Source organism: Poeciliopsis prolifica, unplaced genomic scaffold (genome assembly GCF_027474105.1).
Source record: "Poeciliopsis prolifica strain line A6 unplaced genomic scaffold, Auburn_PproV2 SCAFFOLD143, whole genome shotgun sequence".
Taxonomy (NCBI): Eukaryota; Metazoa; Chordata; class Actinopteri; order Cyprinodontiformes; family Poeciliidae; genus Poeciliopsis; species Poeciliopsis prolifica.
The window spans coordinates 290,599-310,584 of record NW_026562518.1 but is presented as its reverse complement, the minus strand read 5'-3'; the positions used below and the strand labels follow the sequence as shown (position 1 = coordinate 310,584).

The 19,986-nt window shown below is 34.8% G+C and overlaps 2 protein-coding genes across 10 annotated transcripts in view; both read left to right on the top strand.

Moving 5' to 3' along the window:
- Positions 1-17,021, top strand: part of LOC129355734 (rho GTPase-activating protein 12-like) — a 51,572-nt gene extending 34,551 nt beyond the window's left edge. The window contains exons 4-19 of one of the 6 annotated variants that reach the window (XM_055025335.1): positions 1,871-2,077; positions 3,366-3,446; positions 4,253-4,381; positions 4,481-4,543; positions 5,623-5,691; positions 7,180-7,241; positions 8,265-8,346; positions 9,405-9,506; positions 10,850-10,948; positions 11,951-12,053; positions 12,302-12,421; positions 13,290-13,388; positions 13,485-13,562; positions 13,789-13,923; positions 14,396-14,501; positions 15,550-17,021. In XM_055025335.1, coding sequence (XP_054881310.1) covers positions 1,871-2,077; positions 3,366-3,446; positions 4,253-4,381; positions 4,481-4,543; positions 5,623-5,691; positions 7,180-7,241; positions 8,265-8,346; positions 9,405-9,506; positions 10,850-10,948; positions 11,951-12,053; positions 12,302-12,421; positions 13,290-13,388; positions 13,485-13,562; positions 13,789-13,923; positions 14,396-14,501; positions 15,550-15,724 — 1,710 coding nt within the window. In that variant the 3' untranslated portion in view covers positions 15,725-17,021. The remainder of the gene's footprint in view (positions 1-1,870; positions 2,078-3,365; positions 3,447-4,252; positions 4,382-4,480; positions 4,544-5,622; positions 5,692-7,179; positions 7,242-8,264; positions 8,347-9,404; positions 9,507-10,849; positions 10,949-11,950; positions 12,054-12,301; positions 12,422-13,289; positions 13,389-13,484; positions 13,563-13,788; positions 13,924-14,395; positions 14,502-15,549) is intronic. The other 5 variants (XM_055025340.1, XM_055025337.1, XM_055025336.1 and 2 more) reach the window with 5 other exon arrangements.
- A 552-nt stretch (positions 17,022-17,573) lies between these two features.
- The window catches only part of LOC129355730 (contactin-associated protein-like 4), a 164,629-nt gene continuing 162,216 nt past the window's right edge, over positions 17,574-19,986 (top strand). For all 4 annotated transcript variants that reach the window (XM_055025333.1, XM_055025331.1, XM_055025330.1 and 1 more), the window contains exon 1: positions 17,574-17,814. The gene's annotated coding sequence lies outside the window, so the exon portion shown is untranslated. The remainder of the gene's footprint in view (positions 17,815-19,986) is intronic.

The following is a 19,986-nucleotide window of genomic DNA, read 5'->3' as shown; positions in this document are numbered from 1 at the left end:
TGAACTCAAAACACAAATAAGACATAAAAATAAACCTTATGGGATACCACTGATCACAGAAAAACCAGCTGCTTTTACTGAAAAATAGAATAGATTCAATAATTTTTCACAATACCGTAAAGCCATGAGGCACAGTGAAAACGCAATGCTAGCATAAACCAAACAGGAAGTGACAAATGTCATCCTTTGTTGATTGGTTTGCATAGTTACGGCTTTGCTGCAGATTTGTACGATTGCAGGCATCGCTTCCTCTCATTCTGTTGCTGAACACGCACAGAATTATTTTTCTCCATCTGTAGATTTTGCATAACTTAGTGCAGAATAGTTTGAAGCGTAAACAGGGGCTTTATTACATTATTATTTTAGTTATCATATCATATATAATACTTTTTTGGATTACTTACTTCTTTGACAGTGTTCTTTCAGTAACAGAACTTTTTTTTCAGTCTAGTTAATCACTAATTAGAGAACAATTAGTGATTAATCGATTACTAAATTAGTTGACGATTATTCACATAATCGATTAGTCATGATTAATCCGATTAATCTTTTCAGCCCTAGTGACAGCCATGTACTGTGTTTGTCACATATCTGCTTTCTGAAAACAACTTGCATATCTTATAAATACTTTCTACCCTCTACTCCAAATTATGCCGAAAGACGAGCTGAAATCGAGATTTTATTGTTCACACCATTAATCTGACAGAATGAAGTTGCTGTCGGCTCTGACTGATAGTTATGGGAGATTCGGCTCATCAGAAGAAAAAAATAATAATCCGACAGAGTTGGAGTTTCTTTTTTTTCTTATTTTTTGACAAGCATCTCATTAAAGCCTTGCAGCAGAGTAATTAGTTTCTAAACTGATCTGAAATTGGACTGCTGTGTTTTCCTTCTAACGAGCTGACTGCAGCGAGTGTCTGTGATTACCATCAAAACACACTTTTTATTTTTTTCTCACATTGCTCTCTGGAGCGACGTCGCATCACATAAGTGTGCTTCCCTTGACTCTAAGATCACTGCAAAAACACACAAATTAAGCATTTTAGGTCTACTTTCTAGTGCAAATATCTTATCACTCTTCAAATAGGACGAAAACAGCCTGATGAATAAAATCTGTCTACATGACGCTTTGAAGAAAAAAAATGAACAAAAACCTTTAAAAATACACACCTTATAAATTCAGTTAATTTCTTCTTTTAGGTTTAAGAAAATGAAAAACAAGTTTGTGAAAGAGAATGCAGAACAGTTAAAAATTAAGAATAAAAATATGCCATAATTTGTGGTAAGATAGCAAAACACACAGAGGAACTCCTAAAACTGACTTTGATCTACATGTTTTAATATTCTACATTATTATTATTATTTATTTAATTTCCTAATAATTTAATATATTGTTTAGAAAAACCTACCTAGAAAAAAATGTTGGAAATTAACTTACTGTGTACATGATACAGACACAGTTAGTCAGTTTAACTGTGTGTCTATTAAATAAACTTAATAAATAAATAAAATCCCAAAACAAGTAAAGGTGAAAATTACAGCATAGTAAAAACCTTCCTAAAAATACATTTTCAAGTAAATGTGTCTGAGTAAATGTAACAAGTTACTACCCAACCATAGAACTGAGATATTTTCACCAGAAACTAGACAAAATACTTTGGTGTTTTTGCAGTGATAATTTCTGATTCATCAACCGGCTGCACCACACTGCCACCTACAGGCCAAAAGCATAAATCTACTCAGTGTCAGTGCCTCAGGTTTACACTTCCTCCTCTGTTTTAATGGTGGTGGGCTGTTTCTGCTAAATCACTGCATGACTGTCCTCTGTCCCTCTGGTGAAAGATGCTCTCTGTTTCCCCTCTGATGGTAGACTACTCCTCTCTCGCTCTCGCCGTCTTTCCTTCCCTTCCTGTCGCTGTCCGTCGGAGGACTCCGACCTCTGTCCTCAGAGGACGCCTGCTTCAGCGCCTACTCTAGCCAGTCGGACAGCCTGTACGGCTCGCCGCTGAGCGGCTGGTCAGAGGAGATGGACGAACACGGACACACGCTGTACGTCAGCGACTATACGAACGAGAAGGTACCGCCAAGCTGCTGCTGCTGCTGTCTCTGCTGGGTGTTTGGGACTGCGTGCTGGACCTGGTTCCTCTGGTTAATTAGAGTAAAAAACTTCCTCTCACAGGGTGGGATTCTGACGTTTTTTTATTCTGCACTGCTTTGACAGTACTGGGACAAATGGAAGACACTGGAATAGAATTTTGACCTTTTGTGTCTCCAAATTCTGACTTAAATCTGAAATCAAAAGTCAGAATCCCGAGAAAAAAAAAGAGTACTGAGAATTAGAGTCAGAATTCTGCAAAAAAAGAAAATTGTAACAGAATTTAATTTTGAGACTTAAATATAATTCTGCGAAAGAGTCAGAATTTTGAGAATTAGTTGGAATTCTGCAAAAAAAAATGCAATTTCAGATTAAAGTCAGAATTCTGCACAAAAGTCAGAATTCTGGGAATATAATCAGAATAATTAATCTCAGTCAAAATATTAATCTCAGTGAAAATTCTGAGATTAAGTTTGAAATTCTGTGAAACAAAGTCAAAATTCTGTGGAATAAAAGGATAAAGTGTTTTTTATTATTTTTTAGCAGCTTTAGTCCTTTCCCACTAGAACAACACAGAAAAAATGACAACCAAATTTAGTCGTTTGGTTTGCAGATGAATATTGCAAAAGAAAAATTTTAATTTTAATTTTAAAGTTCCTGATTTCTGCATAAAGTCTTTGAAAGTGGTTGATATTTGAACTGCACAGTTTTGTAATAAATTCAGTGATTTAGTAAAACTTTTTAAAATATAATTTGTAATTGAACCAGATAATTTTATACAGTTGATAAAAACATAAATTTTTCTCACTCTGAAATTAAATCAGACCAAATGTTCTTTATTTTAGCAACAATTATTTCTATTTCTACCAGAAAACACAACTTGTTTTGATTGCTTCAGTGTGATGAATATTTATTACTCCTAATGGCTCAGTTGCTTATTGATTGTCTCATATTTTATACGTTGAACAAAGTTACTGAAATTGTTTCTTGTTTGTTTTTTGTTAAGTTTGTATTTTGTTCTTGGACCAATCAGGTTTATAGTGTGAGACATTTATAAACCACTACGTTTTGTTATGTTGTAGTTTCCTTTGACTCCATTGCAGAATGTAGAATATCACAAGATATTTGCACCGGCTTGACCATCCTGGGACAATATTACAAAGCAACAAAGTTGCCCAACAGAAAACAGGAAGTTATTTTCTCTTCCGTGTCTGTTTTATTATAATTTTCTTTATATATTTTATTTTTTCTTTACTTTTTGCGCTGCTAGTGGTTAAAACATGTCGATGACCAGGGAAGGCCTTATTACTACAGCGCTGACGGCTCCAGGTCAGAATGGGAGCTGCCGAAGGTAAGACGCTGGGAAGAAAGTAGAAACATAACAGAAAGAAAAAACGATGAAACTCCAAGATTTCATCGTTTTGCTGACGATTTTTCTAGAGTTAAGAGTTCTGAACTCTTAAATATTAATTAATCTTTTCAGGTTTTTATTAATAGTTTGGTGGAAAAAACAGGAAAAGGTGGCGACTAAATTAATGTTTTGCAGTTTGTCGGTGGAAATACTTTTTTTTTTGGTTAGATTTTTAGTTGCAGGGTGAAAAAAGATTTGCTTTTCTAAACTGAAATTGTTGGAAAAAAGTATTTTTAATGACCTTCGTTCAGTAGATGCACAGACTGATAATTGTGTCCTTTTTACATAGACTCTTCAAATAATGTATAATTAATTAACAAGAAGTGATCATTTTTTTAGTATTTTATCCATTTTTCAGTGCATCTGTCCGTCCAACTATTTGTTCATCTGTTTATCCGTCCGTCCGTCCATCCATCCATCCATCCATCCATCCATCCATCCATCCTTTTATTGATGGATGGATGCATCCTCTCATCTCTGTTTTTCTCTTTGTATGTATCCATCTTTTGTCCATCTTTCTCTTCATCATCCTCTCATCTCTTTATTCGTCCATCCGTCCATCGTATTTTTATTTGAATACCTGAAGGTCATTCTGTCATTCCTTAGAAACTCTAGCAACAGAAAATTTACAATTTGCTGAAAAATCTTATATTTCCAGTTTCATTTTTAATTAATATCTCATCATATTGACAAGAAAAATAATTTCAGTTTGGTTTTTGTTTTTCTTTATTCCTCCCTTCCTGCAGTACAACCTGTCGCCACCTCAGCCGTCCGGAGACGGGTCAAAGAGCCGCAGTTTGGACCGGAACAACGTCGAGCCCATCGTCTTGACAAAATGGAGGCACAGTGCCTTCGTCCAGGAGCCGAGCGAAAAGGTCTGCGCCTTCAAAAACATAACCCAGAAAACGCCGTAGAGAACAAAACTTTAAGCTTTTACACAACTCGATCTTAGCTGGAGACTCATTCCTTTGCAGCGGCTGTTTAAAAGCAGGCGGGTCCGCTCCGGTTCTGTTCGCCAACACCCGTACAAACAGCAAGTCAGTAGTCGCCCCATTGGAATGAGGAAAAGTTCCCCATTCATCCGTTTAAACACAATCAGCTTGCATGAAGATGATCGAACAACTAAAGTGACGATTTGATCTGTTCACTGCAAAAACACAAAATACTGCAAAGTATTTTTATCTAGTTTCTAGTGCAAATATCTAACTATGCCTGAAATAATTATTTTCAAGTAACTTTCTATCGAGATATAAAGCTTGTTTTAAGTGAATAACTCCTTGATATAAAAGTTCAATTGTAACAAGACATTTTTCCATGTTAAAAGTGAAATACTCTGCCAGTAAAACTACTATTTTATCAATTAAATCAAAGAATAATTTATTTAAATCAAGCTCCGACATCTTGATAGAAAGTTATTTGTAAGTTAGTTTTCTCTTATTTCAGGTATTTTTTCAAGTATTTGCACTAGAAACTAGAAAAAAACGATTCATTTTTTGCAGTGAAACTCTGCAAACAACCAAAATCTTTACAAGTATTTGTGTTTAGTTTCTAGTGCAAATAAAAATGTTGTTATAAGTGAAATAATCTGCCAATTTTTATCAATATAAAGGAATTATTGACGTAAAAAAGCTCCTTTATCTTGGTGAAAAGTTACGTGCAAGCTTATTTTTTCTTATTTCAAGTGAACTAAGACATTTGCACTTGAAACAACAAAATACTTGGTTGGATCTTTTTGTTTTTGCAGTGCAGAGTAAATCAAGTCAAATTAAATCAGAAGTATTTTAGTGATCCCAATGTTTTTGCAGCTCATATTAATTCAAAGTTTTTGTAGATGGTGATGTTTCAGCTGGATTAAATTTTACTTGGATTCTACATGTTGGGTTAATATAAAAGTGTTTCTCTGTAAAGCATGAAGAGCTTTATTAATAATCCATTTCTGCTTTTCACTCAGAGCTTCTTGACACACTGCAGTTTTATAATCTCACTCCTGATTACCATCGGTCCCTTTCGGCCGCCTCCGTCTTCTTTAGCTCACATCGTTTTCCATTAACCTGCTTTTCTGTAAACCTTGTGAAACTACTTCTGTGTTTTTTTTATACCCTTGTTTGTTCACTAGGAAGCTCCTCAGATCCCCAAGTCCTCCCCTCCTGACCCTGATCTGAGCCCTACGTCTCCCCCCGCCTCTGTTAGTACTCACCACTAACCTCACAGGCCGCGTCAGCCGGCTTCAGCGCTGAAATGCATCGCAGCTTTTTGAAGAGTTCCTACACAGGAAACCTCAGAGAATATAAAAATATTGGACCTTTAAGACTTAAAAGTAAGGTGGAAGGGTATCCTGTGTAGGAATTGGTTTGATTTTTGTTGAAAGAAATTGGTTTAATTTAATTTTTAGTTGGATATTCTGTGCAGAAATCGTTATTTTGTTTAAAGATATGGGTTTGATTTAATTTACATGTTGAAATCATGATCAAAAATCTGAAATTGGTGGTCTGAATCAATTCCTAAATAAATTTCAAGAGAAATGTTTGCAGAATTCTAGATTTTTGTGAAAGCACAACACAAAGATGCTAAAATAAATATTTTTATGTCTAAATATTCAGTTTAAAGATAAATATTTAGCCTAAAACTAAATTACTAACTAAATATTTTGCTTACAAGTTGAGATTGTAACAAACTGAATATTTAATCTGAAGCTAATTTAATTTCTCTAATCTAAATATTTAGTTTGAAGCTAACTTGATAACAAGATATTTAGCTTCAAACTAAATATTTACTTAGGAAACTAAATAACTTTGAATGTAAATATTCAACTCTGACCTCGATATTTAGTTTGAAGCAAAAAACTATCTCTACTCTAAATATGTAGCTTGAAGCCAAGTATATCTGTAAAATCACTTAATGTGATGCTAACTTACTAACTAAATATTTAGCTCGCTAACTTTACTGAGGAAGCTAAATTATAAGACTGAAGCTCAACATTTAGCTCTAATCTAACTATTTTAGCATGTTGGCCTCAAACTAAATAATTGATTCTCGCTTAGAGTGAAGTATTTTACTTCAAACTGCACATTTATTAGTTTCAAACTGAAAGTATTTACTTCGCTAACTAAATATTTAGTTTGGAGCAAACTGTGACTTTACGAACAGCAACCTATATCTAATCTGGTAGAGGCACAATAATAGAGTTGCAGTTGCAGTGAAAAGTGATTTTTTTTCTCTATAAAGTTTTAATAGAAATCCACATTTCATGTTTTGTAGTTATTTTTGGAAATAGGAAGAACAAAAAAATCCATTAATCGTTTATTTTCTATGATTAAGTTTTGCTTTGTGTTGGTCTGTCACATTAAATCTAAAATACACTCAAGTTGTGCTTTTAATCAATTAGAGGAATTAAATTTCACCAAAGCATCGTATATTGATTTAATTTATATATATTGATTACATTTATTCAAATGCATCTGAACATTTTGATTGGTTTTTGGACTAATCTGATCGTCGCTGTGGTGGCTTGGTGCTTACTGGGTTTTGTTTTCATGAGGGAGCTGCAGAAAGCTTTTTGTTTGTGAAGGTTTTTGTTTTTCTGTCCTCCAGTTGTGGGTGTCAGTCAGAGCTGCATGTGGAAATGTTTAAATCTCTGAAACTCTGCGCCACTGCCTGTTTTCTTCCTCTGCAGCCGTCTGAAAAGTGCGGCGTTCTGAACGTGACGAAGATCACTGAGAATGGGAAGAGAGTGCGGTGAGTATCACTGCCGTTAAAGACAGACGACGAGGATTTTTACATGTTTTTATCAATCATCTAACTTTATTGAAGAAGTTCCTACACAGGAACTTCTTCAATAAAGAAGAAGTTCCTGTGTAGGCTAATTGTCAACATTGATCACAGGGAACAAAAAATAAACCCATAATTTACCAATAAAGAAATAGGCTGAAGACATAGCTCATCTTTACAATACTTATATATATATATATCTACATAACAGCGTAAGATTTTATCATTTTACATTTCAAGGCTCTTTTAAAGCTCACCAAAAAGGACATAATTTAAAATCATTTTTCAATTCATTCCAGTTTCACAGCAATAACTGAAACACATCTAGCCTTCACCTGGTTCTTCTGTTCAAATATTAACAAACCTTGCAAATTATATTTATTCTCTCTTAGCTTATATATTTTCTCAATATATAAGGAAGAGTTTTATTCAGTGCTTTAAACATTATTTCCAACATTTTTACATATAAAATATCTTTAAACTTGAAATATTACTTTGAAAAAAGAGTTTGTTAGTTGGTTCACAATATTTCACTTTATTAATCAGCCTTATAGCTTTTTTTGTGACTTAAATAATATATCATTACTTGAATTTCCCCAAATTTATGAGCAGTAAGACAAATAAGGCATAACCAAAGAGGGGTATATAATATGCAATAATAATATGATTTATTTTACTTTGTTTAAATATCCTCAAAACAAAACTGTTTTCCACATTGTTAGATGTAAAAATTTACTTTTGCATTTTTTTTCTGCATGCTGTAACTCAGTATTTGCAAAATTAAGAGTAAGAATGTATAATAATAATGTAGAAAATTCCAACTCATCTAAAACTAGACGTTTCGTCTGATCTAAGTCTTTTTTTTTTCCAAATAAAGCTGATATTTTATGCCTCACCCGATTTTGTAAGCTGTAGAAATAGATTTAACTGTATTTGTTGACTTTAGGTGTTTTTTACTGCCCTTTGAATCCATCTTTGTGCGTTTTGCAGGAAGAACTGGACGTCCTCGTGGACAGTCCTCCAAGGTTCATCGCTGCTGTTCGCCAAAGGACAGGGAGGCGGAACGAGCTGGGTCAGCTTATTTTAAATTATTTCAAATTATACATTTATCAGAGATGTCATTAGTATAGTTCAGACTGCTTAATTAACTAAATTAATTAAAAATATGTGGCAACTGTGAAACTAAGGTTTCAGCTAGTTGGTCTTTTTAGTGCAACAATATTCATTTTATGTGTATAAAACTATGATAGTTGATATTTTTCATTGTTTTGACAGAATGAAAAGTTGCCAAAGTTCAAAGAAAACCTCTGAAAAACCTTCAGATAGTAACAGTCAGACTTCTTCCCCACAGAAACGTGGAGATTTTTATATAAATCTTTCTATTTTGATTGAGCATCATATTTAAAAGGCTTAATTGCTGCAAAAAAACAGAAATAAATCAGAAAATCTTGATTGAAATAGATGATAGTATTGGCACATTTACAGTGGAGGATGTTTGTCTGCATTCAGATAAATATTTTATTGTTTTTCAGCCTTAAATATCAAACTATCTGGCAGCAGAACAGTGACTTTGATCTTTCAATGATACAACCTCGAGTTTTTCCCCATATTTACCCGTTCATATTTCTTTCATATTACTCCATATTTTCTCCACATTTTTTTCATATTTTCTCTACATTTCTTTTTATTTTCTCAATTTTTCTTTGTATGTTCTCCACAAATTTCCATATTTTCTCCATGTTCTCCATATTTATCCATATTTGTTCATATTTTCTTCATATTTCTACATATTTTTTCCATGTTTGTTTACATTTTCTCCATATTTATCTATATTTTCTCAATATTTTCTTCATGTTTATTCCATATTGCTCCATATTTTCTCCATTTTCTTCATATTTTCTCAATTTTTCTTTGTGTTCTCAATTTTTTTGTTATTTTCTCCATCTTTATCCATATTTTCTCCTCATTCTTCATATTTTTCCATATTCATTCATATTTTCTTCACATTTCTCCATATTTGTTATTTTTTTCTTCATATTTTTCCATATTTTCTCCATATTTATCTGTATATTTTTCATATTTCTTCATATTCATTCATATTTTCTTCATATATATGTCTTCCTGGCTCAGTTTGGAGGCGGTCAGTCCAAGCCAGAGTTCACTGTGGATCTGAAGGGAGCATCAGTGGACTGGGCCCCAAAAGACAAGTCCAGCAAGAAGAACGTTTTAGAGGTGTGTCATGGAAAAGATTGCAATAAGCTCACATCTGCTAGTCATGTCATATGAAATGTTTGTGAACTCCCACCAGAAGAGCTATTTGGGTTACAGGTATGAGGTTGGAAGGTTGTTTCCTGCAGCTGCATGGGAACCAGACTGTCTCACCCCTTGTTTTTCATTCCTTATCATTGTATAAAACTTACATGTTGTCTCTGCCTGGCAGAGCTTTGCAAGCCTTGCATCCAGACTTGCTTGATTATTGATCGTCTGATGAGCTCTCTGAGTTGTGCACAACTCTTGAATAAACCTGATTGAGTGATTTTACCTGAACAGTGCTTGGAAATACTTTTTTTTCCACGTCAAGGTGAAAACCCAAAATTATTCCATCTGCTTCTGAACTCTGCCTTTATTTTTATGCAAAATTGACTCAAATACAGACACATCAAAAAGTAAACAATCTGATCTTTACCAGGTTTTAAAATCATTTAAATACAATCCAATATTTACAAAAACAAACTACAGATTTCATACCAACTGTAATTATTAAACAAAGATGAAACTAAAGCAGAAAAGTTTTATTTAATATTGTAATTTGTATTTATTTAATATTATATTTTAAATAAATAAATAAAATGCAATACTCAAGATGATTTTATTTAAGATGATTAATGCCACTGAAATTCTGACTTTTCCTTTGAGAATATTGAATTTTTCTCAGAATTTTAACAATTTTATTCTCAAAAGTCCAGCTTTTTCTTTCTGAATTTAATTTTTTCTCATAATTTAGAATTTTTCCCCCCAAAATGCTGATTTCGATCTATACATTCTGACTCTAATCTCAATTTTAATAGGTATTTCAGAAATCTGATTTTATGTTCTGATTTTAATCTGCTCATTTTAACTTTCCCCCTCAGAATTCAAACTTTTCTGAAAAAAAAGTAAAAAAAATTCTCAGAATACTGATTTTACTCTCAGAATTATTTTTTATGCTAATTTTGTCTTTTATTCCTTACAATTGAAACTTTTTATTCCAGAATTTTAACCTTTTAATCTCAGAATACTGATTTTAATCAGCCATGTAAAACTTTATGACATTAAGGGGGGGTTTTTTTCTGTGGCCCAACTGCTTTTCTGTCGACTCAGGACAGTTTTACTATTTCACAAAAGTATTTATTATTTGTAAAAAGAAAAAAATTAGGGAAAAAGAAAGTTTTAAAGCTGGTTCAGACAACAAAGATATTTACAGGTAAATCAGACGTTTGTAACATTACAGAAAAGGATCTTATGTTTGGAGTGTTTTTTAAAGTTGATTTATAAAATTAACAAACATTTTCCCTTTTTTTGTCTGCCGCCTGCAGCTGAAGATCCGTCAGGGCACGGAGCTGCTGCTCTGGTCTGAAAACGACACCGTGGTGAACGAGTGGCTCAGAGCTCTGCAGGACGCCATCAGTGCACATGTGAGTGTTTGACCCTGCTGCTGCACCGTCCCTCTGCTTCACCCACAAACAAGATGGCCGCAGCCGAACCAGTGCACAAAAAGAGGAAGAGTTTGAGACTGTAGATGGAAGAGTTTGAGACTGTAGATGGACGATAAGAGGAACAAATGGAAACGATTTGGTTCCTGCTGCGAACTGAACTTTATTAGATCAGAGAATTCAGACCCTGCACTGCAATAGACCAAGTAATTTTGGCCTAGTTTCCAGTACATGTATCTTGGTGCACTTTAAATAAGATAAAACTAACTTACAAGTAAATTTTCAGCATTATAAAGAAACTTGTTTAAGTCCATAATTCCACTCAGTGGCAGATTATTTCACTTATAAAAATATTTTGTTTTAAGTGAATTAATTTTGCAGTGGAACTTTTTCATCCATATTGAGACATTTGTGACTTAAAACAAGCTACTTTATCTTGCTAAAACGTTACTTGCAAAAACTTTTTGGCGTATTTCAAGTGTGCTAAGATTCAAATCGTGTCTAGCAATTTGATTCAATTCCAATTCAGAAGCAATTTTTAATTGAGAAACCAATTTTTTCTGTTCAAATGGTTTTGAGATTTTCATCAGTTTATATTTAACATAAATATATGCATAAAATTCTGTAACTTAAATTACTGACTTAGCTGCCTGTTTTTTTCCCATAAATTAAAAAATATACTTCCTAAGTATTGCTGAAAAGTTACTTGTAATTTAGTTTTGTCACATTTCTAGTGTACTAAGATTTTCACCAGTCTTAAAATACTTGGTTCTTTTTTTTTGCAGTGCAATTAGTTAAATAACACATAATATTTTACCTTCTACTTACAAACTAAAACCCTCAAAGATGTTTGTTGAAATGAATCAAAAAACATCTTTAAACAACCCGAGCGTAAACTTCCTGATTTCCTTTTAAGAGAAGCCAAAGAGCAAACAGTTGGACCTGTACAGCCCCTCATATCTTATTTCCTCCTTCGTGTTTCAGGCCTGGGAGTCCGACGAGGCCATCGAAGAGGACATGCCTGAGTCGCCCGGCGCGGAGAAACTCGACAAGGACAAAGACCAAAGACTCTCCAAGAAAGACAAAGGTAAGAGGAGAAGTTAAAGCTGAAGGCGACTGAAAGTGAAAATCGAATATTTCTGTTTGATTCCTCTGCCTTATTGGACCGTAAACAGGCTTTAAAGGAAAAGAAGTGAAAGAACAAAGTCCAAAAACTTTATGAAGCCGGGGCACGTGCTTTATCAGTTTCAGTCTGAGGAAAACATTAAGACCTGGCGACCAAAGTGCTGAGGTGAGCGGTGAGTAACGGCGTCTTCTCCCATTTCTCCTCCTCAGCCATGAAGCCGTCGGCCAGCGTTGAGCCCACCGACACCAAGAAGACCCGACACAAGCTGAAGAAGCTGCTGAACCGCCGGCCCACCATGCAGTCCGTCAGGGACAAGGGATACATCAAAGGTCTCCAGTCCTTCACTGTTTTAGCCATTACATGTTGAATCTACTTCCTCTTTAGTCAACAAGCAGCTTTATTAAAGAATCCAGCATGAAAAATCAAAGCTTCAACAATACAACTTTTTTCTCTCTTTCTAATTTGGCTGAAAAAAATATTTAAGGACATTGCTATTTTGTGTTTTCTTATGATTTTTCTATGTTTTTGGTGGCAAATTTGTGTTTTTTTGTGTGTTTTCAACCCTGACAACTCTTTGGCTGCACAGACATTTCTTTTTAAAAAAATACATGCAAAACATTAGATTTTTATAAAACTACAATATAAAAAGTAAGGGATCTTTTTGCTAAAGCTGCTTAAATGAAGACAGTTGAGACAGAAGTACCAATAATTTAATTCAAAACTGTCCCTACTAATTTAAACATTTATGAGATTTAAATAAATGCATCTTAGCATCCAAACACTCTTTGTTATGGAGAAGGATTAGGGACAGTAGTAAAAAATAAATAAATGATGACTTTAATTTCAGATTCTGATTTTTTTCTCGAAATTAGGACTTTAATCTCAAAATGATTACTTTTTTCCCTGATAATTAGGACTTTAATCTCCTACTTATGACTTTAAATACATCTGTAAACGTATTTGTAAGTATAAGTCTCGCAAATTCATCCTACTGCAGCAAATTCCTTCAAGATATAGGAAGTAAAATTATGCAAAGACAAAGATCCATTTAAATAAATCACGAGAAGCTCCAGATCAATTTACATTCATACCCAAGATGAGTGCATTTAAAACCCAAATGCTTAAAGAACATTTTCGGCTGAAGGTTTTTGCAAAAAAGGAGAGAAGTGACCCGTTTCCTGTCATTCGTTTCTCCAGATCAGGTTTTCGGCTGCAGTCTGTCCAGCTTGTGTCAGCAGGAGAACACCACGGTGCCGAAGTTCGTCAGGATGTGCATCGATCACGTAGAGAACAACGGTGAATGTCGAAGTGGAACGAATCTTGTTCGGGTTGTTTCCTGATGAACTTCATAAAAGTCACTGACCCATTTTTTCATGTTTGGTTCCTCTGCAGGTCTGTATGTAGACGGGTTGTATAGAGTTAGCGGGAATCTGGCGATCATACAGAAGCTACGATTTGCTGTCTGTCATGGTGAGTTGCTGTGAAATGCTTTGTTTGTCCTGTTAGATGTTAAACAGTGCAAGTATTTTTCTTTTCTAGAACATCTAGTTTCTAGTGCAAAAATAATATTAGTTCACTTTAAATAAGATCAAATTAAATTTGCACTAAAAACTAGATCAGAAATACTTGGTAAGATTTTGTGTTTTGGTAGCAAAGGAGGCTCTGAAAAGTGTTTAATTTTTTATTTTTTTTTCAGATGAGAAGTTGAGCCTTTCGGACTCGAAGTGGGAGGACATCCATGTGACGACTGGAGCTCTGAAGATGTACTTCAGGGAGCTTCCCGAGCCGCTCTTCACCTACGCTCTGTTCCACGACTTCGTCGCCGCCATCAGTATGCGTCACACTGCAAAAACACACAATCTTACCGAGTATTTTTTGACTTGTTTCTAGTTCAAATATCTTTGTACACTCCAAATCAGACAAAACTAACTTACAAATAACTTTTCAGCAAGAAATAGAAGCTACTTTAAAGTTGATAATTCCCTAAAGCTGAGGAAAATATGCTAGTTTCAATGGTAGATCACTTAACTACTAACTTTGAGAAAATGTCTTATTGTAAGTGAAACTAGTTCATTGTTTTTATCTCCAAAGGGTGGTGCTGGAAAATGTGAAAACTTCCATTGGACATGTTTGCATCTTTACTGCTGTCATTCCTCTGTTGTTAAATGAGTTTCATGTTCATGTTTTAGACACGTTTGTACTGCATGAGTGAGAGAAATTCATCAGAAACATTTTGTTTGTGCTGCAACCAGAATAGCTCTGCGGTGAATCCAGGTTTTGATGTTTTTCTTCTTCTTCTGCAGAAATCTCAGACTACAGGCAGCGGGTGCAGGCCATCAAAGAGCTGGTGCGGCAGCTGCCCAAGCCCAACCACGACACGATGCAGGCTCTCTTCAAACACCTCAGGAAGTAAGAAAGTCACACGTTTTACAGCTTTTTATTGTTTTATCACCCCACAGCAACCAATGGAAGAAAGAATGCGGCAAGACTTCATGAATTGCATTATTTACTTATTTGATAAAGTCGTACATCTGCAGTGATGATGAGGTGACATTTTTGATTTGCGTGTGAATAAAGTTCGGAGTTTCATTACGGTTTAAAAACAGAGAAACTTTTTTTTCAAAAAGTTTTTCCAAATGTGATTCAATATTTTTCTTTCTCTGAATGCTGCATCATTTTTTGATCTTCCTTGTTCACATCCTTCAGTCCTTCCTTCCACTTTTTCTTTATTTCCTTTGTTGTTTTTCTCTCCTCATTTTCCTTCATTCTGTCATTTTTCTTCCACTCTTTTCCCTCTTTGGTTGTTTTTCCAGTCTACCTAGATTTCTTTCCTTTCCTATACCTTTCATTCCTTCTTTTGTGATTGTTCCCTTGTTGTGTCCTTCCTCATTTAATGTTTTATCCATAATTTTTTTATTTCCTTCCTCCTGCTTCCTTCCATCCTTTCTTTTTTTCTCTTTGTTCCTTCCTTTTTTGCATCCTTTGTTCCTTCCTCTGTTTTCTTTTCCTTCTGTCCTTCCTTCCCCACATCCTGTCTTCCTTCCTCTTCATTTGTTCCTTTGTTTTTTCTTCCTTTCTTCTTCCCTTCCTTCTCTGTACTGTTTTCCTTCCTATTTCTTTCCTTTTTTGTTTTTTCCTCACTTCTTTCCTTTATTTGCTTGTTCTGTTTTCCTTCTGTCTTTCCTTTCTTTCTTGTACCTTGTTTCATTCTTCCTATCTTTCCTTTCAGATTAGAAACAGAAACTAGAAGGTTAGAGATTTAAAGCTTCCCATGTGTTGAACTCTGCTATAAATTCACATTTTTATTTTTATTTTTCATTGTTAAACAATCATGAGACTTTTTGAAACACAACTTTAGAAACTCTGGAGGCCAAACGTGTCAGAACCCTGAAGTTATTGTTATATGAACCACTAATAAAAGTTCTGTCTCCACATTTTTTCTCGTTTTCTTTCGCAGAGTGATCGATCATGGTGAGGAAAACCGCATGACCACTCAGAGCGTGGCCATCGTCTTTGGTCCCACACTGCTGCGGCCCGAAACGGAGACCCTGAACATGGCTTTCAACATGGTTTACCAGAACCAGATAGTGGAGCTCATATTGCTGGAGTATGAGAACATTTTTGGCAGGTAGACGCCAGAATTGTTTCTCGTAATGTAGAGCTCTTCCCAATCCGGCGTCGCTGCTCACTGCAAAACATCGCAGAGCGACCAACCGACTGACTGCGATCCTCCAGAGAAGCGACCAAACAAACTTTTGACTCTTTGCACTTTTCAGTATCTCACTTTGTCCTGCAGCTGCATTTGTGCCACTTCACTGCGAAGGTGACGTTATCCTAGTCCCGACACTGGATTTCTTCTTAATGTGCAACAAACTGCACAGGCTGAGCGTAAAAGGAGGAAGCAGCTTAAGTTGACTGTATTACAGATGAGGCGTCAGTATTGGAGATGTACGATGCTGAACGGGATCTGTACGCGCTGCGCTGTAAATGTCATCGCTTATAGTCACTCCTGTCATGAATCAAAACCAGACGGTGGTTTCACCTCAGCTTGGCTTTAGATGTTTATAAAATTAAGCAGAAATAAACCAGAAATGATGGAGTGGGCAGAGCATTTTTTGGCTGTTTTTATTGTATTTTTTTTATTATAATTTTTAATGTTTTCTGCCTCCTTTATTTCCCCCTGAATGTGCTTCTCTCTATGCTCCTGAGAAACAGAAGAAAGAATGTTCTCTGTATTAAATCTGTTAGAACAAATCATCTCACACTACAAAAACACAAATTCTAAACTGTTTTTGTCTACTTTTTATTTTGCAAATCTCTTAGTACACTTAAAATAAGACAAAACTAACTTTCTAGTAACTTTTTGCAAAGACATAAGAGCTTGTTTTAAGTAAATAATCCTTAAATATTGATTAAAAAAATAACTGGCAGATTATTTCACTTATGACATAGGAAAAATGTATTATAACTGAAATAATCTGCCAATGGAACAGCACATTTTTTAATATCAAGAAATTATTTACCTGAAAATCAATCATAAGTTAGTTTTGCCTTACATACTGCACTGAAATCTAGACAAAAACATTTTAAGATTTTGTGTTTTAAAACAAAGGTACTCATCTGCTTCTTTAAGACTTAATAGAATAAAATATTTCAGCCTCTGAACACTGAACAGTGTTTGTGTGTATGTGAACAAGGGATGGATGATAGAATGGAGATTGAATGGACTTACTGACAATAAATTGTACAAATAGTAAATGTACGTTTGTATGCCTTGACTGTAACGTGGAGAGGAAGAAATCACTGTTTAGTGGTTCATGTTGAAGCAACAGATGTGAGAGATGAGTCCATAAACTGGGAATGATGGTTTACATGTGAGTCAGTGACTGTTGGCTGCATCAAACTGGAATAAATACCTCTAAGAAGAGATGTAACGGTGTAGGTTTGTGTTTTCTTAATGTTTGCATTTGCACCAGCCCTGTTTAATCCACTTTAATCCAACTCTGGTATGTTTGTCTAGATGGCCTGGTTCAATTGGCGAGGTGTGAATTTGCATTTAAACTCTGATCCACCGTTTGGTTAGGTTGAAGTTAACTCTGGTGCGTTCGAATGCATATGTGAACGTCAAGCGGACCAGATACCTATTCAGAAGCAAGAAGCAAACTACAGCCCAAAGCATTCTGGGTAAATGCAATCAAAATAAATGCTAGCGGGGAAAAAATTGGCTTATGACAAAAGAAAAATTCTCAAGTGCTAAAGCATAATCAATAAATTATGAAACTATGGAAAACATTTCCAAATTATTTATATGTGATGCAGAATACCAGTTCTTGAAAAAATTGAAGTAGCTTTTCATTGTTAAGAGTATGAGTGGACATAGAACCGGAACACGGAACTGGTTGCACATCCTCCAATCAGCAGCTGAGTTGGCTGTTACCCAGCAACAAAACAACCAATCACAGCGTCGTCTGCTATCTCTTCCAACCGTTACGATTTAGGAAGCTGTCAGTTGGTTATTTCGGCCTTGTAAAAACTGACTAAATAAACTTGTTATAAAACGTAACCATAACTTCAGTTAGTGATGTAGTATTGATTAGTTTGTTAGTTTAATAATGTTCCATGGCTCAAAATTAACCGGCAAATATAAGATTCGGACGGATTCCAACCGCCTAAGCTAACTTAGCTAAGCTAATTAGCAACTCTTGTTATACCAAAGAAGAGGGTGAGTGTTTCATTTTGTACACATTTACTTTAGTGACATATTTTATTGTCACTAAAATATGACAATAAAATATGTTACAATTTTATTAACATTACCAACTCATTGGCTTCTCATCCGGTTTCTAACAACAGAAAGCTGAAGTCATCCTTTCTAGAAAGCCATTTGAATGAGACAACTGAACTCATAATCAATCGGTTTATGTGAATTACAATTTTCAGCCTTTCTGAAAGTAAATTGTCATTACGCAACTTAAAATGACATTTGTTGACATATATATGTGCTTCAACAAAACATCCATCTTTAAATATATTCCATTGTGGCAGAAGTGCACTTAGTAAACTATGATGTTTTTGCATCATAGTTGTAAATATTTCATATGAAAATATTCCCAGATAAATTAGCTTTATTGTCAGGGTTTTCTTTTTTCTACATTTTAAGCTATATCAGCATTTGCACAATAGATATATGAACCCACCTTGTTAATAAATCAGAAATATATTTAAGAGTATACTTGGGATTGATTTATGCTTTAAATTATAATTTTTTTCTTTGGCAAAAGAGTAGACAGTAATATTGAAGTTTACATTAACTAGTTCTGTCTTTTTACCCACTTTGGTGTAATGTTTTGAAGGTTAGACTGACAAGTAGATTCAATACCAGTTATATATATTAAAAAAAACACATCATAGGCATAAAACCATGGAAGAAATTTAGCTCATGGATTTTAATGAAATCTTTGATGTCGGGTCAGTGTTAAATTTTTTTTTATCTGTGAATACAAAGCGTTTTCAGAAGGCTAAGGGCTTTCTTCTTTATTCAGCTCTGCAAATATCTTCTGCGTTGTAGAAATTTTCAACATTTCGCTGCAGCTTTTATGTGGCCTCTAGCTTCACATCTGACTGCTCAATTCCACAGAAAAGAAATGTATGCTCTTCACAAAATGCACATGAAATGTAATCACAGAAAATGTGCATCAACTATATAATTTAAACTCTCCAGAAACAGGAACTATGAAAGAGCGGTATCTACTCAACGTAAAAGCTGAGGTCACACCCTCTTTCCAGAGAGTTCAGAGGAGCAGACATGTGTGAAATTACGTGCAGCAGTCACATGAATTCAGGCTTCTCAGACAGCAAAGGGCAGCTGATATGATGTGGAGATCAGCATTGAACATTAAAAAAGCACTGCATGTCAGACTCCGCTTCAGACAGACTGAAAAACACCATATGAGGCTTTTTGTTCCAAAAAGATAAACTAGCTTTTTGGAACAAAATGCTAGTTTATCTTTGTAACCTTGTATCAGACAAGGTTGGAACCTTGTCTGATAGGTTCCAACCTTTTATTTACACTTTTGTTCTCTGGTGCCAGGTTGCTCGAAAGTTGTTTTTCCTCTTTAAGCTGCAGTAGTTCTACAAAAATGACTCTTTTTTCTTTTTATTATGCATTTGTTAAGCAGCTATGTAGCACAGTAGTGAAACCTTAAGCTGCTGCTGCTGCACAAGTAGTTGCTAACCAGAGAATCAGAGTTAGTTGATTCCATGAACCGGCTAAAGTATTTCCTCTGCTTAGATCCCCCAGAATGCTGTGCAATTCTGAAACTGCCATGGTTGAGTGAAATTATTGAAAATGCATTATCTATTGATATTGATTACATCTATTGCGATACCTATTATTAATTTATTGTCAAACCCTACATGAGACAATCTGTGAAAAAAAGCAAGCTCCTCTGCCTCCTCTCAGAGGTCCTACTGCCATTTGCAGAAATTCACTGCTCCCTGTCAGAAACAACCAAAGCATCAACTTACATAGATTTTGCAATTGTAACTTAGCAAAAATTAATATTGCTATGATAATTTTGTAGTGTCTAGTTGAATATTGGGTGTATAGTGTGTGCTTAGAAAAATGGATGAAGAACAAAGTGGAATGTTAAGATCCAACAAATGTCTGATACAAAATATTTTCCCAAGTGTCAGGAAATGTTCAGGCCACTTTAAAATGAAGGAATATTAAAGTTTGGGAAAATGTCTTTTATTTAATGAGCTGCAAAGTCATGTGTTTCAGACATCGAGGTTGATCTCTTTTGTCTCAAGGTCTGCATGGACTTCTTTTTTCCCATTAACAGAGTTGTGCTGAGCATGCAGGCTCTTTTGAGCTCTGGCCTACTTTAAACTG